We start from the raw sequence: 23,482 nt of genomic DNA, 5'->3' as shown, positions 1-23,482 counted from the left end.
ATAAGGGAGAAAGCTGGCTTCCCCGGTGAAGGGCCCAGCAGTGAGGGAGGGATTCCACAAAGGGAAGCCAGTTGGGGACTGCCTGGCCCTGGGCCTGACTGCCTGCCCCCCGCCCATCTCCACGTGAACTCAGGAAGTGATCCGTAATCTTACGTAGAAAGGCCCAGGTCCAGTAACCCAGACATCAGCCCCACGGTGGAGCCATCCACACAAGGGCTGCTGTCAGAATCCTCTGGAGCTTTTTAAAACCCAACTGCTTCGGCCTCAACCCAGACCTCCCGAATTGTTCTCTGAGGTCGGGCCTCGTTGCCTGGGTTTCTGGTATTTTCCATTCACTTGCTGCCTGCCAGACCCCGTGCTGGACATCACCGAGCGTGTATGACCTTAGCCCATCCTACAGCAACCCTTCCTGGGTCCTTCTGTTGTGTCCCCCACTTCACTGAAGCAGAAACCAAGGCTCAGAGAAGTGAAGTAACTTAGCCAAGTTACTCAGCTTAGATGCCCCGTGAAGCCTTGTCTGTCTCACACCACCCCTCCTCCTGCACATCAGACAGATCCCTGTCTGTGTATCACAGCATCCTGTGCCCTCAGACCCTCCCAGAGCCCTTGTCACACTTTGGGGGGACAGAGGTGGATGGGGAGCCGAACACCACCGCCGCCACCCCCCGCCCCGGCCGGCCCCACCCCGCTGGGCCCCCCCGCCCTGCCACAACAGACCTGCCTCCTCAGGGCAGGGTACGCGTTAAGCAGAGGCCTGGAGGAGGGGAGACAGGGAGCCCGGCGCTGCTGTCCCAGTTGCCATGCGCCGATGCCCGGAGACAGCCGGCCCCTCGGCTCATCACCTGGTAACCGAGTGCTCACGGTGTGTGTGTGCTGTTCCCATGCTGCCTGGAGCACGGCAGGCCCTTCCCCAGCCTCTGGCTCGCTCTCAGGGACAATGTATAACGCTGAGAGATGCACCCCCCAACCCCCGGACAGGGGCCTGGCGGGAGGCCGGCATCACCAGGAGGGAGACCCGAGGGTGAGGGGGCGCCCTGGGGGGCCTTGGGAACTGGCCTCCAAGCTGTCTCACCCGGGCTGGCCTTTCTCTTCTCCTCCACCCTTCGAGGCTAGAATGGTTTAAGCAGCCAGGACCCACACTGTGCTGTCACTGTTAGACTTAGTACGCACCAAGTGCTGGCCTTTTGCATAGATGGCACAGAACTAGGCACTTAACGAAGGATTTCAAAGTTTATTAAAAATGAAAGGGAGGGGAAGGAAGGAAAAAGAGAGGGAGAGAAAAAGAAAAGAAGAGAAGAAAAGAAAGTAGTCTTGATCCCTATGAGCATGTGTTCAAAGTCAGGCCAAAAAACGAGATATAATCCTGCTTTTTGAAGTTGTTTTTGCTTTACTAAGACCTAAAAGGTTTTTAATCAGAGTGGCTTTCTCAATGGGAAATAAAAGAGATCCAAGCCTAAGCAGTCCTTCTCTCCCGCCCCCAAATCTAAATTTTTGGCAGTGCTTTCCTTGCTTTTGCTGAAGGCACGGCCAAGGGACCTGCCCCCCAGGAGATGCTGGGCTTGGCCCGCTCTGACCCCGTTGTAGCCATGAGCTTTTCTGGGAATACCACCCCTTTCCCAGGCCTGGCCAGGGCCCGATGGCTGCCTTCTGCGGCTCAGGTTTACTCTGCGTCCGGGACAGGAGCCTCAGCCCTGGTGCTGGCTGCCGCTGGGTGCCTTCCCCCAGAGCTCCATTGGTTGACTGCTCTGGGGTCTGTGGCAGATCCCGTGGCCTTCCTCGGTACCCGCAAGGGGATGCTTCCTAAGGTCAGTTCCCTGGCTGACTCCACAAGCCGCAGGAGCCATTCTGTATGTGGTCAGGGACTCAAGAGGCCTGACCCGCTGGGCCTGTACCCCTTGTAAAGGAAATGGACAGGCTTCTGTGTGGCAGGAAGCAGAGGGCCCAGGGCTCCGTGGATGCCCAGCCTCGGTGCCTCCCCACTTAATTTCAGCTCCACTTCCCAAGAACAAGGAGCAGCCTGACCTGACCCAGATCTCAGGCACAGCCCTGTGGCCCCAATGCTCCAGGCAGAGGCATCAGATAGCCTTGGCCATGGCCCACACCGGCCAGACCCTAGCCCCCAGGGCCTTCAGCTTGAATTCACCTTTCCTGCCAGCACCTAGCTGTGTCCCTTGGAAACACTCTTGCGGCTTCCTCCTGACTAGGACTGGAGAGGGCCCAGCTCGAGAATTTCCTTCTCTCCTCACGGGGCTGGAAGGCAGAGCCATTTGACATCTGGAGCCTAATCAGCTGACCAGGGGCCGAGCCAAACTTGTGACAAAAGTTTCTCAGAGATAAGTGGGTAGGGTGAAGTGGGAGGCCTCTCCATCCATCCCCTTGGCAGGAGCTATTCAGATCCATCCACATCTTCCATTTCCTGCGTGGCGCTGCCGGTCAGCAAGTATTCATTCAACATCTGCTCAGTGCTTTGCCCTGGGACTTCAGAGTCAGGAGCCTCAGTAGGAGGCCAGGACGGGCCCCCAGCCTAGGGAGTTGGCCTCGTTCAGCCCTGGGTCTCCAGCCATTCCCGGGGGTCAGGGGGGCACAGCCAGGGAGAGTGAAAGAATGGGGCCTTCCACAAGGGGTTTTTCAGGGCCACTCTGTGGACAAGGTGTTGGGACAGGGAGGGCCTGGCCGACTCAAAAAAAAAAGGACACCAGCGCCATCCTAGAGACCCGGTCCTCGGCCTGCTTTGAGTACAGTGGGGTGACAGCCTGCAGGTGCCCCGTCCAGATGGCGACTTCCCTCCCATGCTGAAATATGGCCTTTGCCGGTGTCAAGTCACCTAGAAGCAAGGGCTTGCTCAGGAACCCTTTGGCCTCCTTGACCTTGCTCCCCGAGCCACAGAGGGTAGGCCGGCCCCTCCCCCTGCCCCCCCCCCCCCCGGCCTTTCTCTCAGAGTTGCTTTGTCAGATGTTTCCCGCTCCCAGTTGTCACCGACCCTTTCACTCCACTGATGGCCAGCTCAGAGCTCACCCCACTCCAGGACCGGGGACTAGCTGATGTGCCTTCCCCACCACCACTCTCCTCCATCCCTAGCCTGTTGCCATGGCAACTGCAGGCACTCCTGCCCCTGCAGAATATTGCTTTCTTGTAACCTTCTTCCTCCTCCCTCTCCCCCCACCCTCTTTCTCTCACACAAAAAGAAAGCACAAGTGTTTTATATTCATTTTGCAAAAAGCTGTGTAGCGCATACTAATTGGCGTGGCTTCCTCCTGCTTTCTTTGAGCCTTGCCTCATTCTCCGAGCCAGGACTACAGGCCAGTGTAGGCTTGGGCCCCGCCAGCCTGCTCCTGGGAAGGGGTCTAACTCTGGTTTCCAGGGGCCGAGCAGCAGGCCTTTCATCCAGGCCTTGAGCCAGTGCCCCACAAGCAGGGCTGTTGAGGTCGCTGTGTCCTTGTCCCAGACCTTCTTATCCACAGACCAAGGGGTCTCCAGGAGAGGTGGAGCACCCAAACCCTGGCCTGGCACAGAGATTCAAAGCCAGCTTCAGCCGGAGGGCAGAGCACGGCTCCCCCTTGGTCCATGTTGCTTTGTCCCAGCACCCACTCCCACCTTAACATCGCCTCCCTGGGCTGAGGCAGAGTCCTGGCTCAGGCCTTTGTCAGGATTGTTGCTCCGTGGCATCTGGGATTTGCTGTCAGCTAGGAGAGAGCCAGCATCTGGACTGGACGGGCACAGGAGCCCTGGAGTGGCTCCCCACAAATCCCCCACACTCTTTTCAAGCCATTCCTTGCCCTCCATTTTGGCAGCCCCTTCATCTCCCTGTATCTCTGCTATTCTCAGACTCCCATTTGAAAGAAGCAGGAGGGTGCTGTGTGTGTGTGTGTGTGTGCGCGCCTGCGCGCACACGCGAGAAGGCCTACAAGTACACGTGGTGTTCCCCAGGGAGGGCTGTCTGTCAGATTTTTGCCAGTCCCCAGGGACCAGAGACAAATCTTTTTTTTTTTTTATTTTTTTTTTTTTTTTAAAGATTTTATTTATTTATTTGAGACAGAGAGAATGAGAGAGACAGAGAGCACATGAGAGGGGGGAGGGTCAGAGGGAGAAGCAGGCTCCCTGCCGAGCAGGGAGCCCGATGCGGGACTCGATCCAGGGACTCCAGGATCATGACCTGAGCCGAAGGCAGTCGCTTAACCAACTGAGCCACCCAGGCGCCCCATCAGAGACAAATCTTTTGATATATAAGCACTAGAGGAGTGGCTGGGATCACTGAAGGAACCTGTAGACAACATTTCCGGCTTTAATTGTACAATTGAAGTATAATTTGCATTCATTTACCATTTGGTGTTAAACTTTCCAAAACAAGAGAATTCAAAATGTGAAATATGCAGTTTTGCTGGCTACTGCTCTCCGGTGCGGGAGGAGGAGGTGGTACGAAGATGTCCACGCAGATTCTCTGTGGTAGAGAAGTGAAATCTGGAGCCCTGCACGTATGCGTTGTTGTTCCTGCCCAGTCCCTGAGCCAGGACCACTGGTCAAGCTCAGCTGTGGTACCAAATATCTCCTAACAGAAATGTCTCCTATAATGATGCCAACCTCGCCAGGGCGAAGCTCTCTTGGCACATAGGAGGAAACAGACTCCGCGTCACCTGCAAAACCAAGTTCAAACCTCATAGATCTTGGTGACCTGGCCCCTCCTTCTGACTTCTGCTTGATTTCTGGCCCTGCCCCCGTTAGATAACAAAACTTCAGTGGAGTAAATTTTAAAGATCACAGTGGCTTTATTCGACAATTCAGGAAACAGGCAGCAGCATCCCCATCCAGCAGTAGAAAGAAGCTGTAGGAAAGGAAAGGTTTTTAAAGGCAGAAGGGGGGCGGAGAAAGAAAATTATTTGCAAAGAATGCGTTGTTTCAGGCAAGGTTGCCTTTCTAAGAGGACCGGAAGGGGTCTTCCAGGAGGATTATCTCACTAGTGCTGACCAGGTAATCCCATGTTGACTGGCTACAGGTTGAAACTGCAGTTAGGTTAGGTATTAAGTCTTGGTTTGTTGTCCTGGGAGTTAGCCCAAGTGACTCCATTTTGGGCCTGCTGTCTCCTATGTAACACCCATCCCCATCCCATGCCCCACTCCAGAGCTAGATCAAAGCTTCCGTTCCTGGAATGTGCCCGTGACTCTGGTTCTGTGCCCATGAAAGGCTTATGCTAGTTAAGAGAATACTTCGCGTGCCTTCCTCTAGCCCTGATTCCCTGGCAGACTGCTGCTCAGGTACTTCTGAAGCCTCTTGCTCCCCACAGGCCAAGTTGCACATACACTGCATTGTAAGTGTTTGTTGACCGCCTCCCTCCCTCCCCAAGGTCACTGTCAGGAGAGGCAGGGCCATCCTGGTTAGCTTCACATCTCCAGTCCACACAGGCCCTGGCCCACAGTGGGTGCTCAGTGGCTGCTGGGGGAGAGGTTAGAGGGGTGCAGCTAACTGACTGCAAGTCAGGGTTGTCTGACCACTAAGCCCAGTGTAGCTTATCGGGCTCTGGCTTGGGGGCCAGAGCTGTGTCTGAAGTGGACTCCCTGGTCCCTTGAGCAGGTCACTTGCTGCAACGGGAGACTGACAGCAAATGAGGACATTAATTCTAGCTGGAAGTGAGGAGGGCTTCCTCCTCCGGTCTCCCGGTCCCCTGCAGCCTGGCCCCGGGGGCCACTCCGAGGGTGGAGGCATCTCACGGGTCCGGCCTCTCAGGTGCTGGTGGTTCTTCGCGAGCATCTTTTCTATTAGGGGAATAAATACCCGCCAGAAGCCTGGTGTGGGCCAGTGTGGCCCTCGTGGGCGGGCAGGGGGGGAAGTAGCTGAGTGCTAGCCTGGCCCCAGCTGTCCTGCACTTTCCTCACCTGCCACATTGGACCACCAGGATTTGCTGCAGAGAGGACAAGAGGACGTGGGCCTCGGCCCACCTGCACAGCCAGCCCTGAGAGGAGTAGCCTGCGGCTCAGGGCTGCAGCAGGGTTGGCACATGCCGGAGACGTAGGGACACAGGTAGCCTCCCTGAGTGCTCGCGGCCCTCCGGGGAATCAGAAGCAGGCGTGAGATCGTGGGGGGTCAGCGAGGCCCTGCCACCTTGGGCCATGGGCACAGCAAGAGCCAACTGCTCTACACGTACCACTGGACTGGGATTTAGGGCGCCGACTTGGGGTTTTGACTTCTCTTTTTAGATACAATTCACCAACCATAAAATTCACCCTTTTAAATATACAATTTAGGGGCGCCTGGCTGGCTCAGTTGGTGAGCATACAACTCTTGATCTTGGGGTCATGAATTTGAGCCCTATGTTGGGTGTAGAGATTACTTAAAAAAATAAAACCTTTAAAAAAAGTAAAGTGTACCACTTAGTGGGTTTTAGTATTTTGACAAGGTTGTGCAAACATCACTATCTAATCCCGGAACATTTTTACCACCCCAAAGAGAAACCCTGTACCAATTAGCAGTCACTCCCCATGTCTCCCTCCCCCAGCCCCTGCCAGCCACAGGCTCTGCTCTGTCTCTGTAGATTTGCCTGGTCTGAACATTTCACATAAATGGAATTATCATACAGTATGCAGCCTTTTGCATCTGGCTCCTCTTACTTAGCAAATGTTTTCAAGGTTCATCTATTTTATAGCATGTATCAGAACTTCATTCCTTTTATTGCCAAATAATAGTCGCTGGCACAGATATGCCATATTCTGTTTATCCATTTATCAGTTGATAAACATTTGGGTTTGTGATACTGTGATATAGAGTAAACAATACGTATTTGGTCTTCATCCCTCGTTCTGGCACAGAGCTCCTAAAACCCTTGGAATTTCCTGAGTGTTAATAAAGGTGACTTTTGTTAGGTTATTGAGGTGACTTGGATGCCCAGAAGGATGGGCTGGTTGCCAGGAGAACCAACCGTGTGATGAGAGCATTGAACTTTCAACCCAACCTTCGAGGAGGAGAGAGGGGCTGGAGGTTGAATCAACGGACAACAGCCAGTGATTTCATCAGCTAAACCTACATAATGAAGCCTCCGCAAAAATCCAAAAGGATGGGGTTTGGAGAGCTTCTGGGTTGGTGACCGTATGGAGATTTGGGGAAAGTGAGCCCCAGAGAGCACAGAAGCTCTGTGCCCCTTCGCATGTACTGTGCCCTCCGCATCTCTTTTATCTGGCCGTTCCGGAGTTACATCTTTTTATAATAAACCGGTGACCTGGTCAGTAAAATGTTTCTCTGAGTATAAGCAGCTCTTGCAGAGGAATCAAACCCAAGGAGGGGATCGTGGGAACCTCTGCTCTGTAGCCGGTCGTCAGAAGCACAGGTGACAGCCTTTACCTGTGATTGGCATCTGAAGCCGGGGGTTCGGCGGGGGGGGGGGCAGTCTTGTAGGACTGAGCCCTCAACCTGTGGGATCCGCCGCTACCCCCAGGTAGGTGGTCAGAATTGAGTTGAATTGTAGGACACCCCAGCTGCTATCAGGAAAAAAACACATTAGAATTGGCATCAGGACCTGAAGCTTGTTTCCCTTTTCTAGGCGTGATGGACACTGATGCTGTGAACATTTCTAAGTCCTGTGTGCGCACGTTTTCGGTCCTCTTGAGTGAACACTAGGGGTGGAAGTGTACCTATGGTGACTTTGTTTAACTTTTTGAGGCACAATCGGCTTGCTTCTTGCCTCACTGTTTGAGTGAGTCATTCCCCCACCCGATTCCCAGGTCTCCCTTCACTCCCTGCCCTTTAGACAGTGACTTTCTTGGACAGTTGAGCCTCTTGAGTGCATGGCCCGTGCTCGGGCCACTCTCGCGCGCGGAGCGCTGCGCTGTCACCCGCCTAGCTCTCTGTTCCCCCATCCCACCCCCTCCCTCTGTGTCCACTTCTGCCACCGCTGAAGTAGAGAGCTTCCTGGGGAGCAGATGGCCTGGGCCTCTCTGCTTCTGGGCTGGACCTGCCAGGCCCCCAGCTCTTGGCCTGGGCACAGGGGCAGCACTCGTTCCTGCCATCTGTCTAGGCTGCTTAGCAGCCACGATCTTCAGCCAACATGGATCCATCCCCTATAGGCCCAGCAATCAGAATGTTCCAAATATACCCATACCTATGCCTGGAAGGGCAGGCGAGTGTGGGTCTCCGCGCCAGGCTGTGGGCAGAGGCGTGTCGGACTCACTTGCAGCCCCAGCACCCAGCCCAGGGGCTGGCACTGTGGGGGCTCAGGTGGTGCTGAGAGCCGGGGCGCAGCAAAGGAAAGGGCAGTTAGACAGGTGGGAGGTGACGTGTGTGTGTGTGTGTGTGTGTGTGCATGCGCTGCTTCCAGCCTGAAGGAGGCCGGAGCATGGCAGGATAGGGAGCAAAACCACTGGCTTGTGGGACACTTGAGTGCTGAGCATGCTGTGCTGCTGGGAGAAGGCCCAGGGGCCAGGGCTGGCAGAGAGCATACCGGAAGTGACGACTGGGGCCAGGCGGGAGGACGCACGGGCGTGTCACTTGCATTGAGACAGGAACCACTCTGAAGCTTTGAGGAGAGGGTAGTAGCTTTGTCTTTTGTTGTTGTTGTTGTTGTTTTAGATAAAATTTGCCCTTTTAATCAGTTCAGGGCGCCTGGGTGGCTCAGTTTATTAAACATCTGCCTTTAGCTCAGATCACGATCCCAGGGTACTGGGATCGAGTTCCGTGTCGGGCTCTCTGCTCAGCGGGGAGCCTGCTTCTCCCTCTGCCTGCCCCCCGCTCCTGCTCTCCCTCACTATTTTTCTCTCTCACTCTCTCTCAAATAAATAAAATCTTTAAAATATATATATATATACAGTTCAGTGGTTTTTAGTATATTTACAAGATCGTGTGAGTATCACTACTATCCCACTCTGGAACATTTTCACCATCCCACAGAGAGCCCTGCAGTAGCCTCATCTTGACCGTTGTCACCATATTCCAGCCAGCTGGTCTGTCCTGGTGCACGCAGCCCATCCCCCCTCCATGGCCCCAGCCACGGGTGCTGTGTGTCACTGCCGTAGGTCCAGGACCAAATCCCACGGTTTCCATGGCAATTCACCTGTTCCCCAGTCAGCCATCCATGCCCAGCAGGCATCCACTGAGTGCCGCGGACAGTCCTGGGGGCCCACCTATGCTAGGACAGGCACGTTCGTCTTCAGAGCAGAGATGAGTGGGGAGTGGGAAGGGGCAGGCAGCCCTCCCTGCAGTGTGGTCAGAGCCCTGCTGGCTGTTGGTGGCAGATGAAGAGCAAGAGGAGATGGGTAGTGTGCGGGGCAGCTAGCTTCTAAGGGTATGGGGGCTCTGGGTTGTGAGGCAGCCCTGGGGAACCTTGTGACATACAGCGCTGATTGGAGCTCACACTTAGCTCTTCTCCATGCTCAGCTGTGTGTCTTCCCTGGAAGAACTCAGCAGGCAGGGGGTCAGGCCTAGGAATGACCATCAAGGAGGTAGCTGAGAATTGAACAGCACATCTAGAAGTTAAGAAGTCCCCCATCTTAGAGCCCAGAGTCCTGTTCCAAATGTAGAGGGTAGCCTGGAGTCACCTCTGGAGAAGGATCTGCTCTGTGGCCTGGTGGTGGGCTGAGCTGTGGCCAGCACACCAGCAGTGTGGCCTAGTGGGCACTGTTGGTCCCTCACACAGGTTAACCTTGGAGCATGGCCAGCCCAGGAGCCCTGGGATGCACACCACACAGACTGAACCCAGATGCCTGAGTCCCACGTCTTCTGGGGACCTGTCAGGTCCCTGCTTAGGGAACTAGAGAGAAGGTGTCATGGGAAAGCTTACTCCCATGCTTTGGACTCCAGCTTCTTGCCTCCACTTGCCCCCATCTTCCGCCTGTCTGTGTTCTCTTCCCAATCCATATCTTCTGCAGAACTTTCTGAGCACTGTTACAGCCATAGTCTTGGTGGCTCTCACAGCCTGTCACCCTCTGCAGACCCCTCCCCACCCTCTGGAGGCAGCTCTCTGTCTCTGACCACAGCTCTCCAGAGGCCCTTGTCCTTCATCCTTCGCTTTTCTTCCCCAGGTTATCCTGAAGGATCTGGAGGTGTTGGCAGAAATTGCTTCCTCCCCTGCAGGCCAGACGGATGACCCAGGCCCCCTTGATGGCCCTGACCTCCGGGTCAGCCACTCAGAACTTCAGGTGCCCACCCCTGGCAGAGCCAACCTGCTGAACACTCCTGGTAAGTCATCCCCTTCTGGTTACAGCTTCAGGGGGCCTGGGAATGCTAGTGCCCAGTCTCGTCCTAGACCAGGCGCTCTTTGGGCTGCCGCTCTTGAGCCCCGGAGCTCTGCTAAGGTGTGAGCAGTCAGAAGTTTCCTCTGCTCTCTGAGAGGCAGGCAGACCTCACCCTCCTGCTGCCTCCCCACCCCCATAAGAGGCCCTCACATCCCCTTTTCCTCATCTTCCTGCACCGTTCATACTTTTGAGCCATCAGCCAAATATAAAACCATCTGAGTCAGCTGATTGTCTCTTTTGCTGGGGCAGCGTCTCCCCAGTCAGGAATCGGGGGCTTTGGAGCCTTGGGTCTCACAGGTGGAAGACTAGGCAGCCATTTCCTTCCTCATCGGGGAGCTAAAAATAGCAAACAACATGGCAGGCAGCCCAGGCAAGAGAGGGGATAATTCAAACAGGATGTTTCCAGGCAGTCCTTGGACATGAAGGTGGCCATGGTGTTCCTGGGGCTCGCCCCTCAGGGTCCTTCCAAACAGCAGGTGGCTCTCCTCCCTGGACCAGTGCAACTCCCAACTCCTCCCTCCCAGGCAGACGCCAGTTCCCTCCAGTGGCGTGATCCTGGGAAATGCCAAGGATGCAGGTTGATAGGAAAGTCCCCAGCAAATCTTGGGTATTTGCCTGGGGTGTCTCTTTGTCTCCTGAGTGGTTCTTGACATCCAGTTACAAGGTCCTAGATGGCTCCTCCTTTGATGCAGAAGCAAATGTCAAAAAGATGGAGGACCTTGCAGCGGCAGCTTTCCTCCTGCCACTCCAGCAGGCGGCGCCCCTGGAGGTGCTCTGGTACCCTGCCCTGAGAACACCTGCTGGGTGGAGCCGCTGGGGGGGGGCGGGGAGGCCTGCCAGGCCGAATCACAGAAGGCCCGTGCATTGAAGATGTCTCCCTGGTGACGTGAAGTCAAGGGCTCCCCCAGCTGCTGCAGTGGGGTGTCACATAGGACCCAGGCTTCAGGCCACTGCTGCTGCCCGTGCTCTGCCTGCAACTGGTCCCAAGTGTCCACCTGTTTCTGCCTGAAGCAAGGAAAGAGTAAGGGGCTCTGGTAGCAGCCGAGTTTCCTTCTCTTGTTTCCCCAGGATACAGTGGCTTCCTTGCCCAGGAGCCCAGTTTCCTCTAGGCAGTCAGAGGCCACGGTTGGGAGGCTCCCACATCCTGACCCTGGGACCCTCAGGGAGGTCCCCACCCTCTGTCCCGCAGCCCGGGAGTCCGTTCTCCATCCTGTGTCCCACGTCAGTGCTCGGGGTCAACCCAAAGTCCCTGGGACAGATGGCAAGAATGCCAGAGGTTGAGTGTGGGCGCCGAGCCATGGTGTGGGGGTGGGGTCCCACTGAGAGGGGGGAGGAGCAGCGGCGAGGGGGTGAGGGAGAAGTGACTGCAGGAGGGGCAGAGCCAGGAGAAGGCATCCTGTGGGTCAGAGCCAGCCCTCAGATCTCCCTCCCCAGGAAGCAGTTGTCCAGAATCTTCTCCTCAGAGTGAGAGAAGCCAAACCTGAGGCAGCGCAGCCTCAGGCAAGGGAAGGATACCTCAGTTTCCAGGACTCCCCAGGATCTGTCCCTCTACCTCTGAAGTGTTTTTTCTCTTTCTCTGGGCGCCAAAAAGTTGATGACTGAAGTGCTTACTCATTATCAGAGGGATGGGCTGGGAAATGGCCTGGGGCCCAGGTCTGCTGGAGAGGGCGGGGCATGTGCCCTGGGGAGGCCCAGACCGGGAGCCCCAGGAGGGGCCCTCTCAGCCCCCGGGGGGCAGGAGCTGAGGGGAGTCTCAGATGGCTAGGTGCTCTGAACCCTGGCTCCTGGCCCTGCCGAGGTGGGTGGGCTGCTAACGAGGCTGAGGTGGGGAAGATTTGCCCCAGCTCACCAGGGCTGTAGGACTGGCTCACATCAGCCAGGGACTCGCCCTGAGTTCATAGAAAAACAACCAAGTGTGCCAGATGGGAAGAAATTCCATCCTGGAAAGAACACTAAGGAAGTGCCTACAGTCAGTATCACCTCTTGCCTCAAGGACCCACAGCACCATGGGCCGCGTGCGCCTAGCCTGAGACTCACATGTTCGCTGCAGAGAGTGGGAACCACACATGCGTGCGTGTCCACAGCTGACACCAGATTTTTCAAATGGGTGCGTGATTTTTAAAAGGTCAAGTTCAAACTAGTAAGAGAAGAGCACAGGAAACCAGGGCTGGGCCCCATCCCCTCTCCTGCTTCAGCTGCCTTGGGGAGGGCACTGGCCAGGCCCCAAGGATGTGGGGGGTGGCTGTTTTGGTCAGAAAGCATGCAGGAAGTGTACACTCATTCATCTGTGGGCTGCTCTTTATCCCAGTGCTTCTCAGGCATGCAAGAGGGTCATTCTTTCTGTTTCTATCCGGCCGTGCACGTGGACAGAGGCTACAAGGCCAGACCCTCTTCCTGTTTGGATTTTGCTTTCCTCTGGCTCTCTAGGGCACAGCTCTGAGAACTTGCAGAGTGCTGTGCTATGTCCCTTTAGGGTAGAGTGCCGCCACCCCCGCAGTGAAGGGTCTTTCTGGAAAGCCAAGGAGGCAGAGAGCCGAGCAAAGATGAAATCAGCACATTTGTAGAGAACCAAACGGCCCTGCCTGCTCGCTGGGTCTGTAAAACTCAAAAGATGTAGCGTGAGGGTTGGGGCAGCATCACCCACCTGGGAAGCTGCCACGGGCGCCTAAATGCACCGTCGCTGCAGCCCCCGGGGTCTGCAGGCGGAGTTGGCCGCACGGGCCGTCCCTCCCACCGGGCCCAGTGCACACGTCGCTCCCTCCAGTGCAGAGTGTGTGGGCAGCGGCGATGGTCTGCTTCCCCCACCGCCGCTTCGTTGCTGACCTCCACAGAGCCCCAGGCCGGGAAGAGACTCACCTCGGGGGCATTTGGGAGGGGGCTGCCTGGGTGGGTGGCCGTGAGGGAAGCCCCTGGAGAGGTCCCGCATGCTGCTGTCTCCTGATTGTGATTTGGTGAAATGAAACGGAAACAACCACTTGGGTCTCCTCTGAGTGGGCAGCTTTTGTGCATTCTCTGCCCATCTCCACTCAGGGGGGACGCCGGCTGAGGCCGCCTAGTAGGCTCTGGGGAGAGGGGGTGAGGAGCCCCCTTCGAGCAGACCTGAGCCTGAGCCAAAGGCTCAGCAGAAGCGGGAGGCCTCCAGGATCAGTCCCTCATTTGAGACGTGCCCGGCGCTCCTGGGACCTGGATGTTGTTGCTGCAGGAGAGGGAGCAGCCTGGGCCAGGCGAGGCAGCATTGTGGCCGTCTCGGGTCAGAGGTCACCCCAGGACTGATGTTTGCTCCCAAAACCCAGTCTTCCCTTTCCTTCCTTGGTGGGATAACTGCTCACGCCAGTGTGCCCTGCAGGGTTCTCTGGTCCAAGGTGGAGTTTGACCCCAGCTCTAAAAACAGGCAGAAATGAAATGTTCTGATTCCATTTCATTCCTTATCGCCCAGGCTGGTGTGGCCAAATTCACAAACAAGTTCCAGGAGAAACCCAGGAAGCCATCCCTGGGCATTTTTCCCAGTAGTAATGGTGACTGTAATACATTGAGCTTGTTAGGACCGGACGCTGTTCTGAGCACTTCCTGTGGGTCACCTCACCGAACCTCACTGTGGCCTAGCCCCTCAACTCCTCACGACAACTGTGAGGGAAAGCACTGTTGTCATTCTTACCTGGGAGTTGGGGGGGTTGTAGTAGGCGTCGGTGCTGACCCAGGAGCCCAGCCGGAGAGGCTGCTCTCTACCCCCATGCTTAGAGGACAGAAGCACTTGCCCAGCACCGGAAGCTTTTATCGCCCAAGCAGGGGAGCAGAGCAGTGGTGGCCAGGCCAGCAGTCCAGGCTTCTCCGGTGGGGCGGTGGGCCACGGCCCCAACCTGGCATAGTTCTTGAGGATAGCCCTTCTCTGCACAGTGACTTCAGGGACCCCATTCTGGCCTCAACCACCTCAGCAACTCATGCCCTCTGCTGCCTCCACTTCCTCCAGCCACACCAGACCGTTTCCCAGCCCCCAAAGCCTTTCTGTGCTCTTGGAGCCTTAAAGGCCTTCTTCCTACATACTGTTTCAGACAGCATGGGTGCCAGGGTCAGAAGGATCTAGGTTGTACTCATCTCTGAATGCCCAGAGTCAGGCGCCCAGGAAGGGTCAGGACCTGTCTTTCAGAGTCATTATCATGATGGAAGGAGGGGACACCAGAGCTGGCCGCCCCGTCACCAGTGCCATATCGAACGTCCCCCCAGCACCACTGCGCAGGTCTTCGCTTGTTGCCAGGTGGAGAGCCTAGCCCTCTGCGTCCCAGGCTCGGTTTCCGCGATGGTCGCAAGGCCCCTTCCTCCTGTGTATCTCTGGCGCCGCCCTTGGCCCGGCCCCCCCTCAGCAGCCGTCTTTCCTGGCGCAGCCCCTCTCTACTGCCCTGTCAGCTGGAAGTTTCTCCTGGGCCCTGTTGTGGCCCATTAGCTTATCTCCTTCTCTGAAACAGGCAGCTGGAAAGCCTCCTGGATTTGGGTCACTGCCCAGGGCGGAGGGCTCCCCAGCCTCAGCTGAACCGGCTCGCAGCAAAGAAAGTGACTGCCTCTTGGATCGAGCCCCAAGGGTGCCATTGCTACAACATCTTTGCCACCCTTTTATCCATGTGGCCGTGGGGTCTGGGCCCTCCGAATAAGCAGACTGCACACCTCCTGAGACCCTGCTGCACCAGAGTCCTGGGCCTCCTTTTCTTACAGCCCCTTGATCCCGTAGGGGTAGCTGCCCCTTCCCCACCTGCGTCCCCAGGTTCCATGCCAGCTTCCCGGTCATGCAGCCCCCTCCTCAGAGCAATCCCTGTGCCAGGTACTGTGCTAGGCTTATCCCTGTGAGGTCCACAGACAGGAACCGGCCCCAGAGGAGGTGTCACTTCCTCAAGCCTGCCCCGCCAGTCAGCCACAGGGCCTGGATCTACCCCGGTCCCCCGGCCTTTCCTCCACACTCTCTGGGCGGCGGGGTGCAGATGCCCTACGCGAGGGTCCGGCCGGGCCCATGGGCCCCACGGGCCCCACACCAGGGGGGAGGGAGACAGGGGTGAGAGAGCAGGGAGCCAAGCAGGGACCCCGTCGGGTCTGGGCTGGGCCATGAAGGCTTTCGCATCTGGTTTTGTTGAACTGTAAGTCGTTTTGCCTATTGAGGCCAGAGCTATTTTTATCCTGACACGTGAGGCTCCTTCACGTCATAGCCACAAAACTCAATCTAAAACATCCCAGGGAAGGTTGTTTGTGAGACGTTGTGCAGATTCTCATGTCGCCACATCAGGTTTCACTTAGCAACATCTGCACGGCTGGCTCCCCGGCCGCCCACCCCACCAGCCTGGTTTTGTATACAGAGCGCTCCCGACAGCATCTGTCTGCCCTTCGGCTAGCCAGCAGTCACGTGAACTTCCTGCCAGAGCCCTCTGCTCCAAACTTCTCCAAACCAGAAATGCGAGGCAGGCAGCATTCAGCTCAGGGGCTGGTCCTTGGCAGGATCGGGGAATGGAAACCCCACTTTCCCTGGCCCCTTGGAGAGTGTGACTCTCCCGAGACCCAAGGCCAGGTTGTCCCCAGCCACCCCGCTTCCTGGGCCCCAGCCAGAACGGCTGACACCCCGTCTCTGGTGGGCCCACAGACTGCTGTCAGCAGTGCCACCCGAGTGAGAGCCTCTGGCTCTGGCGTCCCAGCACCTCCTCAGAGCACAGTGCTGGAGGGCCTGCCCGGAATTGGGTGCTGGGCTCCTGCCCAGGCTCTGCCCCTTCCTAAAGGACCAGCAGCACCTGGCCCAGGGCCCCACTCGATAGCAGAGCCTGGCGGAGGTGACTTTTACCAGACCTATTGGGAAAAGAGGCAGATTCCCTGCCTGGCTGTCGAGGGCAAGATGAGCAAGAGCCGAGGCGGGCGGAAGTGGCCAGTGAGGCCCTGTGCACACTCCGCGGGGAGGAGCAGGCTGTGTTTGGGCAGAAGTTAGTTCAGTTGAGAGAGGCCCTTCATTCCGTGTAGTAACACTTCCTGGCGTGAGTCTGCTGTCTCTCCACCCCACCTCCTCCTTCCGTGCCTGCAGCCCTGCCCGAGAACATCTCGCAGGTTCTGTCTCAAGCCAGCTGGGCCTGAGGGGCTGGTTCGTCAGAAAAGTGGCTGACGGGCCAGTGGGAAACAGAGTCTGGGGGAGACCAAGTAGGCCCTCACCCTGTCTGTGGTGAGCCCCCAGCGGGCCCTGTCTTCGACCAGCCCACTCAGGAAGGGTTGCCTCTCCTGCCCAGACCTGCCATCTCTACACAGTCAGGCTGGGATTGCAGTGAGCTTTCCAAGCTCCCCGCCCAGTCCTGCGGAGACTCCTCCTCAGAGAGCCCATTCTGGTGGGCGGGAGCCTGAGGGACAAAGGTCCCTGCCCAACAGCTGCAGGCCCCAGCAGCTCCCTGACACTCCCATCAGCTGGGTTTGACTCTCAGGCTGGCGCCCAGCCCCCACTCAGTTTGCACCCAGCCTCCTGCTCTTTGTAGTCTTGAAACGGGAGCGCCGGGAGGGCTGAGCTGCGAAAGCTTTCCCAGCAAGCACTGTACTGTGAGAACGTGAGCTATTTGCCATGGCTTCTCCCAGATGTCTCTCTGCCCTTCTCCCTCCCACTAGGAGCCTCGGCTCCAGGGGCTGCCATGCCAGCCTGGACATTGAGCCTTAATTGTGTGGCCCAGAGGGGGCAATGGCTACGAAGACCAGGATGTGTTCAGAGCAGCCCCAGGCCTTCTCTTCTGCTGTCTCAGGCCAGCTGTCAGCTGAGAGGCGGGCAGATCTCCCTCCCCAAATGTGGGGCATCACAGGTGATCCTGTCTTCTCACAGCCTCTCTTCCTCCCAGCAGAGCACTGGGAAATTGTCCCAGATCTGAAGTCTCCACTCAGAGACTTTCCAGACTGTGCTGCAGCCCCCAGTCATCTAGTCCAGGAGGGAGAGACAGGAACAGTCCTCCCCGTGCAGTGCTCCGCATTCTGGCCTGTCTGCTAACAGCAGGGGCCCCCGTTCACTGAGCACGCACTGTGTGGCAGGCCCCAGGCCCAGTGCATTAAATGTTTTGTCTCATTTAAAGAGACTCTTATTGGGGGGGCGCCTGGCTGGCTCAGTCTCTTGATCTCGTGAGTTCAAGCCCCACCTTGGGCATAAAGATTACTTAAAAAAAAAAAATTCTTTAAACTGAAGGACTAGGGACTCTTATTGGCCCCACCTTACAGATGAAGAAACTGAGGCTTAGGGTGAGAGACTTGCCCAAAGTTGCACAGCTAGTAAGAGGTAAACATCTGATCTGAACCAAGTCTCATGGACTCCCAGCGATGTTTCTGCCTGCCTGCGATACCCGGCCCCCTGGGAATGGAGGCTGTGGCCCCACATCGTGGAAGATTTCTTTATGGTCACTCCCTGTTTGGGTCCCTTTGTCCTTTGGAATACTTTGGAAGCTAAATGGTCCTAAGCCTGGAAATGATATAGGGTGGAGGTGCACATACAGAAGCAAGAAGGGGGCAGGTCACAGGAGCCATCACAGATGAGCACCCGGGAGAAGGTTCCAGTCCACACACACCGCCCGTGTTGGGGGTGTGTAGCCAGGCCACCTCGGGGGCAGTGTGGGGCGGGGAGGAGGGGCTCTAGCAGCTGTATCTGCAGCCGCCTCTTCAGAGATCAGCCCCAGCTGGGCCCGGGGTAACTCGAGCTGTAAGAATGTGACGCTTGATTCTGCAAACAGCCCCTCTGGGCCAGGGAGCAGAGACTGTTTGCCATTCCAGAGTCACTCAGGACCTCCCAGGCCAGGCTGTTCTGGGCAGGGACCCAGAACAATGCACTGCAAACATCAGGAAGTTCAGTGAGGCCTGCCCTTGAACTGGGCTTCTTACTCAAGGCTTGCCCCTTGCACAGAGTTCCCAGGGGCTGTCTAGGAGGTTGTCAGGAGAAAGGACAGTAGTTTGAAGGTATGACTCCGAGTAAGGAATCCTCACAGAGTAATTCACAGCTGGGAAAACCAAAACAGAAAGGCCCCTCTTGCCGTTCCCAGCCACACCGCCTTAAGGACCATGCAAGGACATGAGGGAAGTCTGAGTTGAGCAAAAAGATCCTGAAAGGAGGGTTTTACTGCTTCCTCTGGCCACTGGCGGCTCATGCAGTCAGCGGATGGGGTGCCTCCATAGGCCTTGCTTCTAGTACTATGGATGGCCCCATACATTCGTGTTGTGTGCCTGGGGCCAATGCTTCTGGGAGCTGATAGCCCCTCACACAGCCAAGCTTGGTTCCCTATTTTACACAGGTGTGTGGCCACCCTCTCCCCGGTCTGGGGAGGAAGTCAGGACTTCAGGGTCACGTAGAGACCAACCTGGCAAGTGATGGCACCACATGTCTCAGCTGGCCACTTTTATCTTTCCCCAGTGTCCTCCCTGAGTTCCCAGGGGGCTGCAGCCAGGTTCTTTCTCCACAGCTTCTGCCAGTGCCATGTCTCTATGTCCTCAATCTTGGCAAGGCCTTCATTTCAGTCTTCTGCCTCTTGTTTGGGAGCATACCGCCTACTAACCTGCAAACCCCAAACCGCCCCAAGCACCAGCACCCGAGTGATGGGCAGCGTGGCGGAGCTGCCGAGACTAGCTGCAGGGACTCAGACACCAACCACTCCTCAGCTCTGTGACTTTGGATAGTCCCCAGCCTAATTCACAGCTTCTCCACCTATATAATGAGAAGAGTTAGAGCACATATTTTCAAGGATTATTTTGAAGATTAGTTAGATGCTATGTGTGAAGGCTTTAGAAACACGCATAGCACATAGGAAGTCTCTGGTAAATGGTAACTCTTGGTTGCCTATTCAGATACCATGTTGGGGAAATATCGGTCAAAGGGTACAAAATTCCAGTTAGAGTTTAATTAAAGTTCTGGGCATCTAATGTACAGAACGGTGATTATAGTTAATACTACTATAGTATATACTTGAAAGTTGCTAAGAGAGTAGATCGTAAATGTTCTCACCGCAAAAAAACAAGTGGTCATTATATGAGGTGAGGAAGGTATTGGCTGACTCCACAGCACTGTGGTAATCATTTTGCAATGTGTCCATGTATGAAATCAACACATTGTACACCTTAAGCTTATATAATGTATGTCAATCTTATCTCAATAAAGCTGGAAAAAATACAATGTAAAAAATAAAGCATCAGGGCTCCTGGCTGGTTCAGTTGGAAGAGCATGTGACTCTTGATCTCAGGGTCGTAAGTTTGAGCCCCACATTGTGGATAGAGATTACTTAAATAAATAAATAAACTTTAAAAAAACAGCTTGTAAAAAAAATAAAGCAAGCAGATATCATGTTACACTAGGACAATTAGATATCCATCCACATGCAAAAGAATTTAGACTTCTTCCTCACACCATATACAAAAATTAAAATAGATCAGATACCTAAATATAAGAGCTATATTTAAAAAAAATACATACACAACTCTTAGAAGGAAGCCCATCAGTAAATCTTTATGACCTTGGAATAGGTAATACTTTCTTAGATATGGCACCAAAAGCACAAGCAACCCAAAAAAAAAAAAAAAAAAAAAAGATAAATTGAACTCGATCAGAATTTAAAATTCTTTGCTTCAAAGGAGGACACCATGGAGAAAGTTAAGAAACAACCCAAAGAATGGGGGAAAATATCTGCAATGATTATATTTGATAAGAGACTTGTATCTAGAATTCTTGTAACTCTGCAATAAAAAAGCAAATAACCCAATTTTAAAATGGGCAAAGGACTTGTATAGACATTTCTCCAAAGATCTACAAGTAGCCAGTAAGCCCATAAAAAGATGCTCAGTGTCATGAGTCATCAGGAAAATGGAAGTCAAACCCATAATGAGATACTACTTCCATCCACAAGGATGGCTGTAATCAAAAGACAGGTAATAACAAGTGTTGGCAAGAATGTGAGAAAACTGGAGTCTCACACACTGATGGTGAGAATGTAAAATGCACAGCCATGGTGGAAAAAAGCCTGGCAGTTTCTCAAAAGTTACACATAGAGTAACCATATCAGAAATTCCACTCCTGGGTATATAACCAAAAGAAATGAAAACGTGTTCACACAAAAACATATGTGAATGTTCACAGCAGCATTATTCCTTTTTTTTTTTTTAATTTTTTAATTAAGTAAGCTCTGTGCCCAACTTGGGGCTCGAACTCATGACCCCAAGATCAAGAGTCATATGCTCTACCGACTGAGCCAACCAGGCGCCCCCTGGCATTATTCTTAATAGCTAAAAAGTGAAAACAACCAAATGTCCAGCAATGGATGAGTGGTTAAAACATGGTATATCCATCCAGTGGAGTATTATTCAACCAAAAAAAAAAGGAATACAAAATGGATACATACTACAATATGGATGAACCTTGAAAATATGCTAAGTGAAAGAAGCCATATACTGTATGATTCATTAATACAAAATTTCCAGAATAGGCAAATCCACAGAGACAGAAAGTAGATTAATGATTGTCAGGAGCTGGTGGAGGGGATAATGGGGAATGGCAGCTAATGGGTACGAGGTTTCTTTTTGGGTGATGTTTTGGAATTAGTGGTGATCGGTGCACAATTTTATGAATGTACTGGAAACCACTGAATTGTACACTTTAAAAGGATGAACTTAATGATATGTGAATTGTATCTCAAGTTGTTGTGTGTGCATTTTGTGCCCTGTTAGTGCCTTGGGCAGAGGGAGTGAGGATTCCTACCATCCCTAACACCTCTTTCCAACAATCTGTTGAGGTCAGCATGTGTGACGAAGAAAAAACAAAGAGATTGCATGGGGTGTATGAATATACCACATGGCGATCAACCAGGTGTTCTTTCAGCCCTGCTGTCGTCCCCTCCATGCCCAATACCTTGCGGAGGAGAGCACGTGCTGGGGTGAGGCTGGGAGGGGGACTGTATCTGGCCCTCAGTGTATTTTCAGCTGGGGTGCATATCAGAGGGGTACTCCGAATGTGCTTCTGGTTCTAAAGCCAACTCTGGGCTTTGAAAATCTTTAGAGTACTAGTCTAAAAGAGCATTTCCACCTGAAGAAGAATGTCTGATTTAAAAACATTGGGGGGCGCCTGGGTGGCTCAGTTGGTTAAGTGTCTGCATTCGGCTCAGGTCATGATCCCAGGGAGCTGGGATCGAGCCCTGCATTGAGAGCCTGCTGCTCCCTCTCCCTCTGCTGCTTCCTCTGCTTGTGCTCTCTTGCTCTCGCTCTTTCTCTCAAATAAATAAATACAATCTTTTAAAAAAAAATAAAAACGTCAAGTAAAGATTAAAGCCCTTGGTAACATTTTGTCAGGGTGTGCTGTCTTTAATCCAACAGAGGTGTGCATAGTTTCCCTTGTCTTGAGCACCATTGGGAAAGGAGTGTGGATTTTGTTGGCTGTCGAGGTTGTATGCCTATTTTACCCCTTTCTTCTCTTTGACATGTCATCTGTCCTTAACCAGCCAAAATGAAGCCCAAGTGTATTTTACTTATTGGGATGATAGGTACAGGTTTGTTTTATAAAAAATTCCTAGCACATAGCAGCGGTCTCAGAAATAGGAGGTGTTCACTAAGTAATTGGGGGCTGGCTGGAGAGGTGGACAGGTAAGTGGGGATTTGTGCAGTAAGCAGTTGTATTTGCTTGTAGGTACTTGAATAGTCCTTGCTTTTTTGCCCTTGACCTGAGGCCCTGGATTGAAGATTTTCCCTCACCTTGTTCCACACAGACCCCCCACCACCACCACCTTTCTGGAGTTTACGATTGTGTATGTTCTGTGGGGGTCCCACCACCCTGTGGACCATAGAGTAAATCTCAGCTCTATCCCTTTCTCTGCAGGTACCAAAGGCTTAGAATGTTCTCCTTCCACCCCCACCATGAACTCCTACTTTTATAAGTTCATGATCAACCTTCTCAAGAGGTTCAGCAGTGAACGCAAGCTCCTGGAGGCCAGAGGCGCTTTCATCATCAGGTCAGGCTCGGCGCACCTTCTCCTCCCCACACAGCCACACTCTTCCACTTCACACCGTGCCAGGGCTCCAAGCAACCATCTTCTCCTCCCCTTCTCTCCCCTCCTTTTCCTTTGCATTTATTCTTAAAGAAACAAAGGAGCCCCCCCACACACACTTCACACCAGGCTGCTGCTACTGCCAACCCGAGACAGGTCAATGTCGCCCTTTCTCGAACGGACAAATGACTTTTTCACTTGTTGAGACACAAGTTTTTGTGTCTCAAGGTTTTCCCTTGAGGTTAAGTGTCCTGTCAGTATGCCCTTGTTGGCGTCTTTGGGGAAGGAAGTAGGTGAGCCAGATGGAACACGAAGCGGGGCTGTGCTCGGGTGCCCAGCCGCCAGCACGGGGTTTGGCCAGGGCTGGTGGCAGCAGTCGCTCTGGCAGAGCTGGGATCTTGAGTCGTGTGAGCCTGGCCTTGGACAGTCCCAGGACCCCAGCCCCTCTCAGCCTCTAGAACTCCTGTCACCAACAGCATGGCCAGGTCTGGCCCTTTGCCTCCTCAGCTCCAAGGAGCCAGGGTCACCACAAGAATGACCTTCAAGTCACCGAAATCTAGACGGGGCATAGATTTCTCCAGGCTCCCCCACAAAGCCAGGCCGAGGAGTTTTCTGGAATGGTCTGAGTGGCCTCCAATGCTCTGAGGCGATGGTTCTTAGCCCTGGCTTTCTTTTAGTCACCGAGGGCTTTCACCCTGTCCCATGAAATAAGCACCTCTGGGGTGACAGGGTACAAAAGCTGTCCAGGGTGCTCGGGGAGCTAACTAGACCAGTGTGGTCCGTGGGGTCGGGAAGGCTCCTGAGGCTGTCTGCGGGGTCTGGGGGTTGAAGGAGGATTGCTGGCAGAGGGTCTGGCCTGTACAGAGTCTTCAAGTCAGCAAAGAGCATGGAGTGTTCATTTTGCTGTGATCCAGAGGGCAAGGGGGAGAGGGGCCCAGCCTTGCTGGCCACACCAAGGTTGGAGGCCTCTCCCTGAGGCCAGGAGGAGCCACTCAAGGCTTGGGTGAGGGGACAGTGTGACCAGATTTGTGTTTTTAAAGATTCCTATGCTGCTGAGGAGAAGGGGTGGGTGGAGAGAGCAAGGTGGATGTGTGGGAGACCATCTGGGAGGCTGTTGTCCAAGTGGAAGATGGTGGCTGCTTGGGAGGGGGATGGGAAGAAGCAGCAGCGTTCTGTACTTTGTAACACGTATCATTAATTAGTGACCAATTACATGAGGGCCTGAGGGACAGCCTGTCGGGAGTGACACCCAGGACTCTGGATGGTGGTGGCAGT

At 54.4% G+C, this 23,482-nt stretch overlaps 1 protein-coding gene across 3 annotated transcripts in view; it reads left to right on the top strand.

The window, feature by feature from the left end:
- VAC14 (VAC14 component of PIKFYVE complex) overlaps nucleotides 1–23,482 on the top strand; it is a 100,708-nt gene that overhangs the window by 39,670 nt on the left and 37,556 nt on the right. For all 3 annotated transcript variants that reach the window (XM_054511265.2, XM_045890775.2, XM_064581247.1), the window contains exons 13-14: nucleotides 9,999–10,155; nucleotides 22,039–22,171. In XM_054511265.2, the coding sequence (XP_054367240.1) occupies nucleotides 9,999–10,155; nucleotides 22,039–22,171 (290 nt within the window). The remainder of the gene's footprint in view (nucleotides 1–9,998; nucleotides 10,156–22,038; nucleotides 22,172–23,482) is intronic.

Source organism: Mirounga angustirostris, unplaced genomic scaffold (genome assembly GCF_029215605.1).
Source record: "Mirounga angustirostris isolate CCGP_5_RB_7025 unplaced genomic scaffold, mMirAng1.0.hap1 SCAF_16, whole genome shotgun sequence".
NCBI classification, from domain to species: domain Eukaryota; kingdom Metazoa; phylum Chordata; class Mammalia; order Carnivora; family Phocidae; genus Mirounga; species Mirounga angustirostris.
The sequence above is the reverse complement of the archived record's forward strand: the minus strand, read 5'-3'. Positions and strand labels throughout refer to the sequence as shown.